The 17949-nt window shown below is 30.5% G+C and overlaps 2 protein-coding genes and 1 pseudogene across 4 annotated transcripts; all 3 read left to right on the top strand.

The window, feature by feature from the left end:
* The first annotated feature begins 1575 nt into the window (after positions 1 to 1575).
* Positions 1576 to 9167, top strand: LOC110658643 (protein SRG1). 3 transcript variants are annotated; one of them, XM_058136167.1, is made up of 6 exons: positions 1576 to 1658; positions 3562 to 4217; positions 5675 to 5851; positions 7694 to 7941; positions 8121 to 8445; positions 8580 to 9167. In XM_058136167.1, exons 2-6 carry the CDS (start codon positions 4194 to 4196, stop codon positions 8820 to 8822), a joined length of 1017 nt encoding a protein of 338 aa, XP_057992150.1. In that variant the 5' UTR covers positions 1576 to 1658; positions 3562 to 4193; the 3' UTR covers positions 8823 to 9167. The 3 variants fall into 3 exon arrangements, with proteins under 3 accessions (XP_057992150.1, XP_021672055.1, XP_021672046.1); XM_021816363.2 differs by having other exon boundaries at positions 1580 to 1703; positions 4111 to 4217; XM_021816354.2 differs by lacking the exons at positions 1576 to 1658; positions 3562 to 4217 and having other exon boundaries at positions 4996 to 5851.
* Positions 9168 to 9577: 410 nt separating this feature from the next.
* Positions 9578 to 11257, top strand: LOC110658683 (probable xyloglucan galactosyltransferase GT17). Its single transcript, XM_021816411.2, has one exon. It carries the CDS (start codon positions 9724 to 9726, stop codon positions 11146 to 11148), a length of 1425 nt encoding a protein of 474 aa, XP_021672103.2. The 5' UTR covers positions 9578 to 9723; the 3' UTR covers positions 11149 to 11257.
* Positions 11258 to 13517: 2260 nt separating this feature from the next.
* On the top strand, positions 13518 to 16828 carry LOC110659581 (uncharacterized; annotated as a pseudogene).
* The last annotated feature ends 1121 nt before the right edge of the window (positions 16829 to 17949 follow it).

The raw sequence follows: 17949 nt of genomic DNA, 5'->3' as shown, positions 1-17949 counted from the left end.
TATTTCAAATTAAATGAATTTTTTTTAATTTAACATTTTTTATATACAGCTTTCACATCACACCTTGTATAATTTTATTTATTGTTTTATATTATAGGAGATTTAATTTTCACGTAATTTAATTATTATTAAAAAGTTAATCATACAATAATAATTTAAAATAAATTATAATTTTTATTATTTAAAAAAAATAATATTTATTTTTCATGAAAAATATAAAAATTTTAAAAAATTATAATATTTTATTTTTATTAATAAAGCTGCAACGTATAAATTTTAATAATTATCTAAATTTATATAATTATAATACTATAGTTTTTTCATTTAAAATATAATATAAAAACCTTTTAACTTTTAAATTTTACATAATAAAATATCTTTAATCTCCGATCATCGATTTTCTAGTTAGACATTGACTTGAACATTCTAAAGTCATATGTAAATTAAATCATTCTATTCTATATAGAAAAAATAATTTTTTATTTGTAGAGAGAATAATTTTATACTTTACATAAAAAATAAAAGAAAATACTGATTAAGGGTAATGCTCAATTTATTAACGTCAGTTTCAAACTGAAAAATCAATAATTGAAAGTGAAAATGGATTTTATTGTGAAAAATCAATATTTTATTATTGTGGTAATTTGGAGCAGTGTGCGTGCGTTGGCGTACGTGTGATTTGGTGTTGACTATGGATAGGACGGGTAGACACGGCTTGAGATCTTCGCTGGGACCCGGTCCTTCGGGTAGTCACGGCTTGAGTTCTTCACTGGGACCCCGATTTGGTTATTTAAGTGGAAGTCCGAGCTGAGTTCTTTGCTGACACAGGTTGGATTAAGAGAGCTGTATAGGGAATCAGCTCCTATATATGTATTGTTTGACATTATGGGTGTGTGAGTGCTCCAAATTACCTTTTTGCTGTTATGATGTGAAAATATTGCTGATATTGCATTTCACTCTACAGGGTTCATTAGCTTTAGATAGTTATATAGATTATGGTTGAAATTGATATTTTACTCTCTGAGTCGAACGCTAACTCTTGTTTAATATTTTTCCAAGCTACAGGATGATATTTTTGAGGTTAACCTGCTTTTCTCCCTCGCAGGTCGTTTATTAATGTTTATATAAAGGTCGTTTATTAATGTTTATATAAACCTGTTAACTCTTAGAATTTCCGAATGTGTTAGAAATATTTATTTGAATTGGGTCTCTAATATAAATTGTCATTTTGGACCTGTAAACTTAATATTTTATGCATGTGTGTTGGGCTGGATGAGGTAGCTGAGCTCCCATTTATTTTTTATGTTGTTATCAGTATGTGGAGGGTGAGTTGAGCTCCCCAATTGATTATATAATATGTTTAGAGGTCGAGTGAGTCAAAAACTCCCCGTTGAAAGGTCCATTTTATGGTCGGACTCTGTCCGGTTGAATTCTTGAAATTGGGCTCAAATGGGCCTTAGAGTTGGGTTAAGGAATAGTTAGGCTTACTACGGGCCTTGGGGGTTTAGTCTGGCCCATAGGTTGGGTCGTGACACTCATTTCTTCCTTGCAGCAACAACTAACAGGAATTTCAAGATTGTGGCCAGAAAAGAGCATAGGAAGTAGGCTAATGGTTCTTGTTGTGCTATGCTATTGAAGGAAATGCTGATTGAAATTTGGTAATGTGTTAGTCCCCGCATGGAAATTACTGATTTTCTTAAACGGTATTTTTCAGATGTTAGTGTGGTGGTTTTTATGCTTTGGTTTTGATTAGCATGAAATTTAAATATATTATAGGCTTGTCTCAATTCATGTTGTGCTCAAGTTAATCTCATATGCTTTATCAACAATCTGTGATTAGTTTTCTACCTCTTGATTTAAGTGTGTCAAATTAATTGGTGAAATAATTGAAATAAAATATTGGTGGTTCTATGAAAATTTGGTCCCATTATAGCTCTTTTTTACTGGTTAGGTTGATACTTGTAGTGGTAGGTTTTAGATTTTCATGGTTGTTTGAACTAGAATTTGTTTATTTATTCACTAGTAATCTAATATTGCTAACCCAATGGAGGTGTTTTGTGCTTACACGAAATCAACACAAAAATTGATCAAAGCAATCGAATTTGGATGTTTGGCTGTCCATCTGTTCCCTGAGTTAAGTGAGAAGTGTGGGAATAGTAATTAGAATTCCAGAGTTGTAGCAAATAAGAAGAAATGATACAATACCAAATACAGGTTGCTGAAATTTTGATTTAGAGCGCTTCAGATCAGCTTTCCTGCACTCTCAAATATTATGTTTGGACATCTGGGCTTTGTTCAGACGAATAGATTAGTTGATGTAGCGCTGATGTGCTTCCCAAATTAAAAGATTAGTATTTGTAGTACGGATCTAACAGACATATCACCATTTTCTTTTTCCAGATGTCAAAAAGTCAGCGTTTGTTTGGTTCCTGCAGTTAGTTAGAGGTCAAAATCTTTATATATACATATAAAGTCTGGCTCTTAGGTCATGTATGACAATTAGCATATGTTCAATGGATTCTTGGAATTGATTGGCTTAAACATTTTCATATTAGCAAAACAATTAGTTAATGGACATGAAAAAATTGATTGATTTGCATTTTCATACTATTATATAATGAACCCACTGCTGAAATAGCATTGCCAAACATTTAAAGATTATAAATTTTGTTTGGGATAGTTTGTGAAATGCAAACAGAATACAGATGCTGTTTAAAACAACAAAGTAAAAAAAAAAAGCAATATTCCTTGATCTTCCATTGCAAAGGAATAATAATTAAGTTTTTTTATATCCTGATCTTTTTTTGAGCTGTCAAGTAGCTGTGATGTTTGCCTCTGTGAAGAAATTTGGTTATGATCATCAAAACATTGTTATATGTCACATTACCGTACATTTCGGTTATATTTTGTAATTTTTGGTACCCATTCTTGCTGATAGAAGAAGCAAGTAATTAGAAAACAATCTGATTCCAAGAGATTTTCTCTGTCAAAGTATGTGACGTTTTCCCCCTTCTTTTATTGATGGTTATATAGAACTATTTATTTGCTTAACCATAAAAAATGGTAAAAAGTTAGCCTCTTATCATCTATTAATCTAAGTGATGTAAGATTGTTGATATAATGGCACGCACGGGGGTGGCAAGTAAATGTCACTTTATTAGGCTTCTCCTAAGAGTGAATTTCTAGAACTGTTTTCTTTTGTTTACAAGAGGATTTTGCTTGCTTTGTTTTTTTTTTTAATCGATGGAGGACGGTTCAACTTCTGAATTTGCAGCCATTTGTACCGAGATTGTGAATGTGGAAAATAGCATCAGCTAAGCAGTACCGTTTCTCATGTTCTCTTCTCTCTCTCTCTCTCTCTCTCTCTTTAATTTTTGGTTGATTTACCAAGAAGGGAAGTGGAGTCACTTGGCATCACTAGGCCAGGTCTCCAAGTGCTGTTTCTCATGTTCTTCATGAGCAGTTTTTAATATAGTTTAATAGCAAAGATAGTCTCAGTTTTTACACCAATTTGACATTTCCATTTTGTGTAAATTTCTCATTTTCCATCTGGTGTTCTAGGATTAAAAGTCTACACATGCATGCAATCATCTCATCATTCATTGGCATGATGAAAATTCTAAACTCCTTGAAAAGCAACTGCAGAGACAAATCCTTGGGGAGAGAGGAGCGCCCATTTAAGGTGATATTGACCTTATAAAATAGATATCTAAAAGAACTTTAAATACCCTACCTTTGCTGGTAGTTGAGGCTTGAAAGGTCTTGTAGTTTGACACTTCAATTTCATTTTATCCCTTCATCGAGCTAATGTAGTTTTCAATTATTTTTCTTTTTGCTCTTTTTATTGGTTCTCTTTGTATTGGTTTTCAAGGAAAAGATAGTAGGATACTAGTCAATGAAGATGTTTCCTTTGAACTCTCCTGAATGATCTTTTGAGCTAGGGAATTGGCATAATATTTTGAACTTATATATTATATTAATTATGCAGAAGAAAATATTACCTCTAATAATCTGCAACAGCTAGAACATTAGTGGATGCAAAGTCACGTCATATGGTGAAATTAGAGAGAAGTTTGTAAATTGAACATGTGAAATTCTTTTATTTAGCAGATTTCAATGACTATAGCAACCCAATTGTTAATTGGTACTTTGACTTGTGGAGAATACACTTCGAGAAGAAAAATGTCAATGTGATGACAGTTTTGACAGAATGCAATGTAAGCTTACAATTTGTCGATTATTCAATTAATGTATGATATGTTTTTATAAATTTCAGCATTTCCTTCAATCTTTCAAATTGAATTTGTGTTCTATTGAACCCTTGAACCTTTTGATTTAATAGTATATATAACATAAGTTCAAAGTCATAGTGGGTGCTAACTGCTAGGAAACACTAAGGATCCAATCTCAAGTAATAAAATCTTCATATTAAGGATACCAAAATAAAGAATGAATAGGAAGTCAAATTTATGAATGTACTAAGATACCTTAATTTTTATAATATTAAAAATTTTAATGTCACTTAAATTTATAAATAATAATTGAAGTTTTGTCTCAAACTAATACTTTCTATTTTAATTGAACAAGTAATCCTAAACTTACTTATTTCTAAAATAAATGAAATTCTTTTATTTAATATGCATTAAAATTTAAATTAATGATCACACATGTATAATTGTTAAAAAAAGATGAAATATCATATTTTGAGAAATTTTATTTTATAATTTTATAATATTGAAAAATACGAAAAAATTTTCTAGTAATATTAAAATACTATGTATGAGAAACATTATATATAATATTACACTTATTAAATTTTAGTTAATTACTACAAAATTTTAATATTTTAATTTACTTAATTAAATTTTAGTATTTAATTCTTTTATATATATATATATATATATATATATATATATATATATATATATATATATAATTAAAAGACTAGAATATCTCAAATTTGCTAATAATATTTGTTAAATAAAATGAGGACTCAATAGCACCAATTCAACAATTTACTAACCCAAAAATACAATTTCAATTGGGCATCTTATTTCCAAACAGTTTAGAAACTTCTTATTGGGTTTTGCCAGAAATTATCATCATTATCTCATCATCATTATCTCACTAGTAAAAAGTCTGGATAAACTCTGCCCTACAATCACCATCTAAACAAAGTTCAATCTTACAGCTTTAGAGCATTACCCCCATGGGAGAAAAAGAAGCTCCTACAATAGTCAAACCAAAACATTTATAAATATAATCCCACATCAAGTTAAAGCACAGTATGTCTCTTTCTTGGAGATAGAAAAATATCTCATTTTAACATTTTATTAGTTCATCATCTATAGTGAACCTTGCAAATGATATCACATGTTGTTTCTAGAAATGGGTTTTGGTCTGACTTTTGGCGATGCGTTGGCTGCTAATCACTATATAAATATTACACATATTGCATATATAGGTAGTGGTCACCTCATTATTCCACAACTACAATTGCCAAATCTAGCAATAAATTAAGCAATTTGGTCCTCCTAAGTTGAAGATAAAACCAAAGAGATTCTGAAACCAAACTACAAAAAAAATCTTGACCTATACCATGGAAACAACAAAAGTGGTGAATCTTGGGGGCTCTCTTCTTGTGCCTTGTGTTCAAGAATTAGCTAAATCGCAGATGGATACTATTCCTCCGAGGTACATACGCCAGGACCGAGATCAACCCATTATCCAAAATGGAGTTTCAGCACATGAGGTTCCAGTTATTGATATGCAGAGGCTACTTTCTCAAGAATCTATGGATTCTGAGTTGGCGAAGCTTCATTATGCCTGCAAAGACTGGGGTTTCTTTCAGGTATTTAAACTTTCATTAGTTTCCTTCTCTTGTTGTTGCTGTTTAATTATTATTATATTGTCGTCTTCTTAGTCATATTTGTCCCATTAAACTAACGGTATCAATCTCAGATGAATCGTTTATTTAATATTATTGCATGCAAAATTTCCTTCATATCAGAAGAAGGTTGAAAAATCCTATTTGATTGTTTATGAGCTAACATCTAAGTTCGTTCCTCGTCACCTGAGGATTTTGATATATGAAGAGCACTCATTATATATATATATATATATATATATATATATATATATATATATATATATATATATATATGCATTTCTCAAATAGAAACGTTATTATAATTTTTTTTTTCAAATTTCCATTGAAGTTGAAGTGAGGATATGGGTCCACTGTTTGTGCAAAGTCACAGAGCTGCTTGTCAGCAAGCCCTTTTTTTTTCCCTTTGATTTTTCTTAAAGTATTATGGATTTTTGTTTTGTTCATGTGAAAGGAAGGACGGAGGAGATAGGGGGTCTGAAACTTTGAACCAAGCCTGTTGGAATTTCTTTAGAATAAAGAAAAGAAATGATAGTTTGGATGGAGTAGTACTGCCCCAAAGTAATCACTTTAAATATCTCGGCTCAATCCTTCAAGTAGACGAGGGATGTGAGAAGGATGTTAGTCATAGGATTAAAGCCGGATGGTTGAAGTGGAGACGTGCTACGGGAGTTTTATGTGATCGCAAAATTCCCAATAAGTTAAAAGGAAAATTTTACCGTAAAGTAATACGATCGGCCATGTTTTATGGTAGTGAGTTTTGGGCACTGAAGGAGTCGTATGTGTTTAAAATAAAAGTTGTGGAGATGAGAATGTTAAGGTGGATGAGTGGTCATACTAGACTAGATAAAGTCCACAATAAGAGTATTAGAAAAAAGGTAGGGGTAGACTTAAACTGACTTGGATGAGAGTAGTACAACATGACTTAGAATCATTAACTTAATCCAAAATCGTTTAGAGTGGAGAAAGAGAATCTATATAGCCAACTCCAAATTTTTTGGATAAAGACTTAATTGAGTTGAAAGAAAAGAAATGATAAATTATGTGGCAGAGACAGACACCAAGTTAAATTCAAACATTTTGTACTTGCTTCCTTTTGCATTCCGTGATCTCCAGAAAACAGAAGTTATTGAGTTTAAATAACAAAGTAATATAGATATTGAGTTTTGGCTCCTGGAAGTCAAGTTTAGTCCTTAAGGTCTGGCAACATATAACAATCTTGTTGCATGTTTACAAGTGGACATTTATTCACCTCCAACTCTCCAAGACTCTGTTCTACAGACATTTAATATGGTCAAAATTGATTCCATACTTTTATCATTATCATCATTATATTAGGGTAAGTTAAAACTTAGTTCCTAAAATTTGAAAAAACTCGCAATTTAATCTCTATATTTTCAAAAAGTGACTGTATAGTCTTTTAATTTTTAATCTGGCAACACTGATAGTATACTGTTACATTTTAATGGAAGGATTATTGTGTAGACGAATTAAAAACTCAAGGACCATACTGTAACATTTTGAAAATATATAAACTATGTTGTGAGTTTTGTTAAATTTTAAGGATTAAATTGTAATTTACTCTAATTATTATTGTTTAGTGTTTAAATAGGAGGAAGATGAGAAGGGGATTTTTTTTTTAGTAGCATAAAAGATTTATCACAGTTTTAAATTTATTAAATAAATGAAATTTCTAAAGGTTTAACATCTAAACAATATACATATTTACTATACTCAACACTTAAAAAAAAATCATTGGCTGCAATTTATCAACAAGAATATACTTGACTAGCTTAAATTTTGCAGTTGGTGAACCATGGAGTGAAGTCTTCACTTTTGGAGAAGATAAAGAAGGAGGTCCAGGACTTGTTCGACCTCCCAATGGAAGAGAAGAAAAAGTTATGGCAATATCCAGGAGAGGTCGAGGGTTTTGGGCAAGCCTTTGTTGTATCTGAGGATCAAAAGCTGGACTGGGGTGACCTCTTCTTCTTGGTCACCCAACCTGTTGAAGCAAGGAAACCCCATTTATTTCCAAACCTCCCTCTTCCTTTGAGGTCATCCCTCTCTTTCTTCCTCTCTTAACCGAATTGAAACTTGAAATATCAGAGTCAGTGCCATTAAGCCAAACTCTCTTATTGGCTCTCTTTCTATGGAGTGTGAAATTTCAATTACATTAATTATTATTTCTTGCTCTACATAGCTTGCTAATTTAACTGTACTTTTCTTGCTGCAGAGACACCTTAGACGCCTATTCATCAGATGTGAAAAATTTAGCCATGGCTATCCTAGCACAGATGGCTAAAGCACTAGAAATAGAGGCAGAGGAAATGACAGAGATTTTTGAAGATGGATTTCAGTCAATGAGGATGAATTACTACCCTCCATGTCCTCAACCCGACAAAGTCATTGGTCTTACTTCACATTCAGATGCCTCAGGTCTCACTATCCTCCTGCAGGTCAATGAAGTTGAAGGTCTTCAGATAAAGAAAGATGGCCAGTGGGTTTCCATTGAGCCTCTCCCAAATGCCTTTGTCATCAACATTGGAGACATTTTGGAGGTATTTCTAATTATACCCATCTTCTTTTTCTTTTATTTTTATTTATTTATGATTAATTGGGCTTTAATATGGGTTTGATTGAATTCGTACTCTAATTGGTTTTTTTTTCTCTAATTTATTATCTGTGGACACAGATTATAAGCAATGGGATATACCGCAGCATTGAGCACAGGGCAACGGTGAACTTGGAAAAGGAAAGAATCTCGATTGCAACATTTTATGCTCCAAGATACAGTGCTGAAATGGGGCCAGCTCCTAGCTTAATCACTAAACAAACTCCAGGATTGTTTAAGAGAATAGGAGTTGAAGAGTATTTCAGAAGTTTGTTTTCTCGTGAGCTCCATGGTAAGTCTCACCTTGATACCCTGAGAGTTTGACATGGAATAGCAGAAGAGGCGGGCAAAGGAATAATGGTCCTCCATTGATGGTAGCAGGGCCGTATCATGCATCTTCTTTCTGAACTTGTCAAAAAATTATACATGGAAAAAATAAAGCTCGAGTGTTTTGATGGTATTGGTCCTCTTAACACAGTGAGTTTGGCAGAAAATTAAAAACTCACTATGAGGAACTTTCTTCCTATATTTGCTTTAACCTTAGCCTTGAAGAAGCTGTGTGTAAAATAAGGCAAAATGCTAGCCCACAAGAAATTTGTGTAATTTGAAGTGTTGGGTTCACGACATTTGCTTTGCTCATATTAATATAATATAAGATTTCTTCAATAATTGTGAGCGACAAGTAGCAAGTGTAAATTATGATTTATTAATTGATTATGAAAGACATTTAAATGGCCGAAATTGTGATTAGTCAATCTGTCTCCATCCTCAAACTTGCATTTTTTATTTTATTAATTGATCCCCAACCAAACCCTGGACCACCTTCCTACGCCCTATGTTACCATTTCTCTGCAATTAATCACTCCAACTGTCTCTAGTACTACTCAATATTAATGTTTTCTTTTTAATGTGAGATTAAAATAACTAAATGCATATTATTAATTTAGTAAATATTAATGATAGGATCGGGTTTTTATTCCTTTTAATTTTTTATAAAAAAAAGAAATTAAAGAAATTTAAATATTCTCTTTGTTTTTTATTAAATTTTAATTTAAAATTTTACATTTTTTTTTTTAAGCTAGAGATGCATATATGGTAAATTTACAAAACAAAATCCAACGCTAATTACCAAGTCTCTTTTTGCTTTTAAATTAGTAAGGTGCAGCAGATATCATAATAATTTCTCTTTCCTTCCTTCGGGTTTAGTTTTCTTTGCAATTTCTCCATGTTTTTCAGAAAACCTTTACTACCAACTCCATGGAAAGGCCACCACAGAGGAAATAACTTCTCCAAAACCAATGTAACACATTATTATTACACCCTTTTCTCTGTCAGATACATTCTCTTCCTCTTAATCTTCCTTTCTTCCTGCTTTCTTTTACTTATTGCTCCCTTTTGCTTTTCCTCTACTTACACTGAACTGCTTTTCCCCAATACTACAACAAGAAAATGGCTGCCAATCACCCCCACTACTTGCCCTGGAAACCTGTCACTCTTTGTGTATCAGCTGCCACCTGACTTCAACCTGGGTCTCCTCCGCGACTGCACCCACCTCAACGTTTACACGGACATGTGTCCCCATGTCGCCAACCACGGCCTTGGTCAACCGATGTCCTCTGCCGGCTCCTGGTTCGCCACCCACCAGTTTCTTGCTGAGATGATCTTCCACGCCCGACTCGAGAACCACCCATGTCGCACCTGGGATGCCACCCTTGCCAATCTCTTCTACGTCCCCTTTTATGGTGGTCTCTACGCATCCAGCAAGTTCCGCGAAGCCAATCTAACCGCACGCGATGAATTAGCCGTTAGATTAGTTGAGTACCTCCAAATGCAGCCATGGTGGCATAGGCATCTGGGGAAGGACCATTTTTTAGCCCTGGGGAGAACCGCATGGGATTTCATGAGGAACACCAATGGTGGGCCGGACTTCGGAGCCAACTGCCTCCTAAATTTGCCACCTGTCAAAAACATGTCGGTGCTGACCGTAGAGAGACAGCCATGGCAAGGATCAAATCAATACGGCGTGCCGTACCCTTCCTATTTCCACCCATCCAGTGTCGTTCAGATGAATGCGTGGCAGCAGAAGATGATTCGAGCAGAGAGGAACCACCTATTTTCTTTCATTGGAGGTCCTCGGAAGGGGGTGGAGAAAGCCGCCGTACGAGATGAGTTAATAAAGCAATGCAATGAGTCAACTCGGTGCAAGCTTCTGAAATGCGGGAGGAACGGCGACAGTAAATGCCATGAACCGTTGGAGGTGATTAAAGTATTAAGTCAGTCTCATTTTTGTTTGCAAGCGCCAGGAGACTCGTTCACCAGACGATCGACATTCGACTCAGTGCTGGCGGGTTGCATACCGGTGTTCTTCTCGAAGCACACGGCGTACACCCAGTACGGCTGGTATTTTCCAGCGAATGCGAGTGCATATTCGGTTTACATAGATGAGAGTGAGATTGAGAAGAAAAGCATAGAGGAAGAGCTCTCGAAGATTTCGAGCGATAGAGTGGAGAGAATGCGTAGAAAAATAATAGAGGTGATGCCAACTCTAACTTATGCCCACCCGAATTCTAGCAACATTCGATTTCGCGACGCGGTTGATGTTGCACTTACAGCACTAGTTCAGCTTAAGCATGCACCCTCCAAATCATAAGGGATGTTATGAAAGTAGTGTTTTCTTCTCTCTTCTACATTGATATAATTAAGAATTTATTTACCCAAAAAATCAATAAAAAAGTATAATAATTATAAATTTTACTTAATATGAGAATAAATATAAATTTAATTTTGTATGATGCTGAATTAATTTTTTACTTTGGTTAATTTTTAATATTTTATTTTATTAATTAAATAAAATTTCGTTCTATAAGTTATTTTCAGACTCCAATAGAAAAAGGAGATGTGAGATATAGTGGAAAAAACAAAATTAGTGGATGAGCGGAAAAAAATTGACAAAGTAATGAAATCAATGGGCAAGAAGAAAAGTTATTAAAGAAAAGTCCAACCCCAGGACAGAAGAAGAAAAAAAAAAGACATGAAATGACGTCCCTCCACTCGAGTGTCCATTGATACTGTAATTGGATGTAATGGCCATCCCTTCAACGCCTCTTATACTCACCAAGCGTATTTTTTAACAAGTTCGTTTTTCTTGCCATAATTGCATTTATGGTTGGAGATGGAGGTGATATATATATATATATTTAAAAAAAAAAAATTTTTAAAAAGAATTTACTTATTTTAAATTTTTTAATAATTAAAATATATTAATTTTAAATTTAAATTAATTTAGTATTATTTAATTAATATATTTAAAAAGTTATTTTTTAATAATAATTTCAATAATAATATTAAAAAAATTTAAGTAATTTTAATTTTTAAGAAAATAAAAATTAACATTTTTTTATTAATTTTGGGGATAGTAAATTATTATACTCTCAACTTAAGATGTAATAAATATCTAAATTACTAACAAGTTTTGCCTCCTTTGATTAATACTGAAATCATCTTCTAAATTATAATATTATTATATAGTTCTTTTGTCTCATAAAAATATATTCATTTTATCTTGTCATTTATCTTATATTATTGGCCACTTTTTATTTTAAAACAATAGATTATTTATTAATTTACTAATATGTTCCTATATATATATATATATATATATATATATATATATATATATATATACACACTAAAAATTTAAAATTTATTAGTTTTAAAAAATTATTTATTAATCTTAATTATTTAATTTTTAATAAATAATATGAGTAAATGGTCTATTAAATAAATAAATAAAATTTATTTTTTTAATTAAATTTTTTCAAATTAAGTGAAAATAAAAATAGATATATTTATTTTGTGGGTTGGAAGGAGTGTACGCCAATGTTAAATTGCTGATGGCAACCAAGGGCATATATAGAAGCATCACGCGCGGAGCAACAGTGAACTTTGAGAATGAAAAGGTTCCCAATTAATTGTCACACTGCATTGTACAAAGGAATCATAGTTGGAGAGTTCTCTAACTTGGAACAAAATCTTACCATGATTAATTGAAAATACAACATGGTGCTAGCTAATTTTTAATCTCAAATATTAGCTCAATTGGCAATTGTGTTTACCTTTTATTTTCTTAATTAGGGTTTAAATTTTGAGTCACATCATAAATGAAGGTTTTTTTTTTAATATATATATTTTTTTATAAATCTCCTATTTTTCTATATGAATGGTCTACCTTTGATCAGGTTGAAAAGATAAATCTAATACACCCATGATACCATATTACCATAAAAAAAAAGTTAATTTTCTTTATGTGAAAAGTTTTTTTTGCGTAGTATATGATTAATTTGAGTTAATATTTATAAAAAGCATTAAGCATTTATAATCCTACAAATAATACATAAATATAGGGGTGGAGCTAGAAATTTTTTTAAGAGGGCCAATATTATATATAAAATTAATTCAAAAAATAATTAATTACACTCATTATTTATATATTTTAAATGTATCTATATATTATATATTCAAAAAGTCTAATAAAGTATAGTTAAGTTAATTTTTTTTTCAAGAATCACAATACTATGTAAAATTTAATGAAATATAATAAAAGTAAATAGTTTTAATATTTTATGTTATGATAAGATGATATAGATTATTTTGAATGATCAATAATTAAAACAAACTAAATTTTTTTTTTGCTAAAAATACATATATCTACAACAATATTTAGGAGGGTTGGGGCCATCCCTTGCATATATAATTCTACTTTCTATATAATATGAATAATAATTAATCCCACTAAATAAGACATTTGTCTATGTTCATGAGCAATATATACAAGCCATAACATATTTATTAATTAACTAGAGCAAGAAAACAAGCCTTGAGAGAGAGAGAGAAAATTCATGTTGAAGGCTCTAAATTAAATAAGGAATTATCATTAATCCTCAATTTGGCACATATATATCTATATATATATATATATATACATCAACAACTTTCTTGTACAATGTACATACAATTTTTATGGAGAAGAGGAAGTTTTGTAACCATTTTGTACTTGCTTTAATTTGCATTCTTCAATTAATCTATGTGGTGGCTAGCCAGAACCAGCAGCATGATCACATATCAGCCATTGGTGATCCTGGGATGAGAAGAGACAACCTTAGGGTGGCAATTGAGGCATGGAACCAATGCAATGAGGTTGGCCTAGAAGCTCCTGGCATGGGAAGCCCCAGGATGGTTGTTTTGATGTTGATAACTCTACATCCTCAAGAGTAAATATATTTATATACATTAACTTTGGATTTTTCTTCTCTACACTATATTTATCATGCATGAACTCAATATAAGATATATAGTGAGACTCACCTATTAAATAAAAGAATTTCATATATTTGTGTTTTTAGTTTATAATGAACTAGATTTAAATTTCTCAGTTTGTTGTGCCAATAATATTCAACATTATTTAATAGGACTTAATGGAAAATAATGACAATAATTTCTCATTTCTTCATTGTCTTTAACTTTCAATCTAAAACATTTTAATTATTACTTTATACTATGGGCATCAAAGATTTAATTTCCCACATACTTGAAAAATTAAGGGCTTTATTATTTTTTTTAAAGCAGATATTTTATTAAAATAATGCCAGAAAAAACTTAGCATAAAACCCTCAATCAAAGTCCTAATTAATGGGTCTTTCATAAAATCTGACCTGGAAGGAATCATGCTAAGTGAAAAAACTTGATCCAAAATATATATTATTGATGCAGAGGACTTTCAAAAACCATAATATTTTTGCATTTAGCTGTTATACTAACTAAAATTTGGTATTATTTGTGATGTCACTTGAAAATGGAATACAGTGAAGTTAATTCACAAGGTAGATGACAAAGACAACAAGCTTGGTCTTATGAAGATCATACGGAGGCATTAGGGTCAGTAATGTAGATATGTATGCTGCTAGAAAGGAGATATACTTGGGCGATAAGTGCCAAGTACAAGGCAGTCTTAGGCCTTGGCAATTTTGGATGATAATGCTCAAGAGTGGCAACATGGACAATTTAGCAGCTATCTGCCCAGAAAATGGCAAGATATCTATGCCCTTCCAACAGGACTCTAGATTTCCATGCTTTCGAAAAGGGTGCATGAACATGCAATTGATATACCATAACTATACAAGTGTGCAAGGGGATACCTTGAAAGGGAGTTCTTAAATTCTGATGTTAGTAGCTCTTCTTATTTCAATGTCACTTGGGAAAAGCAGATTAGGAATGGTAGCTGGGTCTTTCACCATTTCTTGAAGACATCATTGAATTATCCATGGTTGATGCTGTACTTGAGATCAGATGCTGCCGCTGGATTCTTTGGTTCATATCATTATCCCACTAGAGGGATGTCAAAAATAATAAGCATTTTTATAACTCAATCCACTTCAATTTTCTATTGATTTCTCATCATAACATTGTCAGAACTTGTTTCTACACTTTACTTATAACAAATTCCATTGATTATTCCATTCACAAACAATTTCTTATTGAAAAAAACTTATATTCACAAGTCATAACCCACAGGCTCCAAAGTCACCTAATTTCAAAGTGAGGTTCAGACTAGAAGTAAAGCGAGGAGGAGGTAAAAATAGTCAATTCTACCTGATGGACATGGGAGGATGCTGGAAAAACAATGGAAACCCAAGTGATGGAGATGTGACCACAGACGTTACTCGATACAGTGAAATGATTATAAACCAAGAAACAGAACCATGGTGCAAACCTGACGATCTGAGACTGTACCCCCCTTATCACACTCTTCCTAATGGAACCCAAATCCACCGGTCCGACAAATACAACCTCCCTTACGATGCTTACCATCTCTGGTGTGCTCCAGGGAACGCTAACCACCGGGAGGAGCCATACAAGAGATACTGCAAATTCTTCCTCATCCCGTCTGGGGCGAATGTGGCTACACTATAAAGAAGGGCGAGGGATGGATAGGGGATCCAAGAACTTGGGAGCTTGATGTTGGGAGACTATCTCAGTCGCTCTACTTCTACCAGGTACACCCTACATAGACTGTTTTTTTAGATTGAATAATTCAATTCTAAGTATCCAACATTTACTTTACTAACATTAATTATGATTTAATAATATTATTATTATTATTATTATTATTATTATTATTATTATTATTATATACTTGAGTAGTATTAAAATTTTGAACCAATTGTAACAAAAAAAGTATGATATTATTATAGATAATACAAAATAATTAACTATATTTATATTTATCATCTTACTTATGTAGATAATTAAAAATTTAGTCAAATAAAATTCATAATTAAAAAAAAAGACTTTTATTAAAATTTAAATAGTATTAAAATAGGAGTTGTTTATCCTACATATATCCAACTCAAACTTTTATCCAACTAGTTAATCAAATAGGAGTGATTAACAACAATATTTTCATAAATAAATGAAAAATAACAGTATATACTATATAAAATTAGAGATTAGAATTATTATAGAATTTCGTTATTTTTTTGTTACTGTTATTAATAATTAATTTATTAATTTTAAATATAAAAATAAATTTTATTATATAATTATAATTATATAAGGGCATATTTATATATTGTAATTATCTAAAATTTTATTTTAATTATAATAGAAGACTTGGTTTTTTTTTAGCAAAAGATAATAGAAGATTTAGTTAAATATAAGTAGAATTTTAAATTTTAAATTTATAAAAATTGTAAAATTAATTTAAATAATAAGAAAATAATATTTTATAAATAATATAAAAAATTAAGAATATTTTTATTTATTTATAAGTTTGCGTTAGATATAGATTAAGGAATGATTAAGGATATACAATAAATTAAATTTATTACTTCAGTTTATTATTTTAAATAAAATTTCTTATAGATATCGGAGTCTTTTTAGCTGCATTCTTGATTGAATTTCTTAAATATTTAATTCAAGTCTTTATCAAATTTTTATTCTTATTGAAGTTGATTTTAAATAGAAATCTAGTTGAGAGTACAATTATAATGTTGGTTAATGTCTTAGAGCCACGTTAATTAACAAAATTAGAAATATTAAACATAATTATAAAAGGAATTAATTAAAGTTGATGAATTTTTTTAATAAAATTACTAACTTAAGCATTGTAATCTAAGGTGTTAACGTATGTGATGCAGGATACAGGCACTAAGACTGTGAAGAGACATTGGCCACCAATTGACGTGTGAACTGAAATATACATTAGCAGTAATCAAGTTGGGGAATGGGTCGTTAGTGACTTCGACATTGTTGTTCCAAAACAAGCTAATTAAGCAATACAATATATTCATCATTTAATTAGTTTAGTTCAATAATTAAATTAATGAATTTTTTATATAAATTTTATATGCATCTCAATCATTTTTTTTTTAGGTAAATCTAAAGATGCATTCCTTATTTATCTTTGTGTATTTGGAGCTATAGAGAAAGAGTTTTATTTAAAATTAGATTTAGATGTTTTATATAACTCACTCATAAAAAATTGATGATAATTAAATTTTGATATATCTAAAAGGTTGATTTTAATGTGAGTTTTAAAATATATTTTTTATCATAATATATTGCAATCTTCAGCTGATATAAATCACTAAATTGAAAAGTCATATTTATTTACCAATAAAAAAAATAAATTTTAAATTATTAAAGTATAGATTTATTAAATTTTTTATTTAATTAAACTACTAAAAAAAGCAATTGTTAAATTTTCTTTTTTTACCAAATGAGAGAGTTTAATAAAAACAAAACTACCTTTGAAATATTATTAATTAAAAATTAAAATTTAAAACAACTTGGGCTAATTTAAATATTCTACGTACATATTTTTTAGAGTTTAAATAATACTGTGTTTGATTTTAATCGAGTAAAAGATTAGTTTAATGTTTTCTTAGCTCCCACGTTTAGCCTCAAATCATAAGTGTGAATTTATTAATTTTAAAAAGAATTAAATTATGAGTGAGATATATAAAAGTGTTTATTAATGTTAATAAAAGCACTATAAAAATGTGCTCTGTTAACAAATTAATATAACTCGCTTATTTATTAATATATGTGTTTTTAATAAAAAAATATATGTTTTTAGATATAATGGACTAATATTATAATTTTATAAAGCATTAAAATATTATTTGGGACATTATGCTATGCATAGTCTCTATGTAGAAATTATTTTTTATTTAGAATTTTCTCTTAATTCATTTAATTTAAATGATTTTTCTTCTATTTTAATGATAATTTTTTAAATTGATTTGTAACTTAATTAATTAAAATAATTTATTTATTTTTTTAATACATGCATTAATGATAGTTTCAGTAATGTTTTTGAATAAATGGGAGTTTCTATAATATATAATTAATTTATTCACAAAAATTTGAATTTTACTGTTTTTATCGATTA

This window comes from Hevea brasiliensis, chromosome 15 (genome assembly GCF_030052815.1).
Source record: "Hevea brasiliensis isolate MT/VB/25A 57/8 chromosome 15, ASM3005281v1, whole genome shotgun sequence".
NCBI classification, from domain to species: Eukaryota; Viridiplantae; Streptophyta; class Magnoliopsida; order Malpighiales; family Euphorbiaceae; genus Hevea; species Hevea brasiliensis.
Note: the sequence above shows the minus strand (reverse complement) of the source record. Positions and strands in the feature narration are given on the sequence as shown.

Coding starts and splice junctions, on each gene's coding strand:
- LOC110658643 (XM_021816354.2), top strand. CDS start 5,600: ATGGAAACAACAAAAGTGGTGAATCTTGGGGGCTCTCTTCTTGTGCCT. Junction 7,942..8,120: donor AACCTCCCTCTTCCTTTGAG/GTCATCCCTCTC, acceptor TTCTTGCTGCAG/AGACACCTTAGACGCCTATT. Junction 8,446..8,579: donor ACATTGGAGACATTTTGGAG/GTATTTCTAATT, acceptor CTGTGGACACAG/ATTATAAGCAATGGGATATA.
- LOC110658683 (XM_021816411.2), top strand. CDS start 9,724: ATGTTTTTCAGAAAACCTTTACTACCAACTCCATGGAAAGGCCACCAC.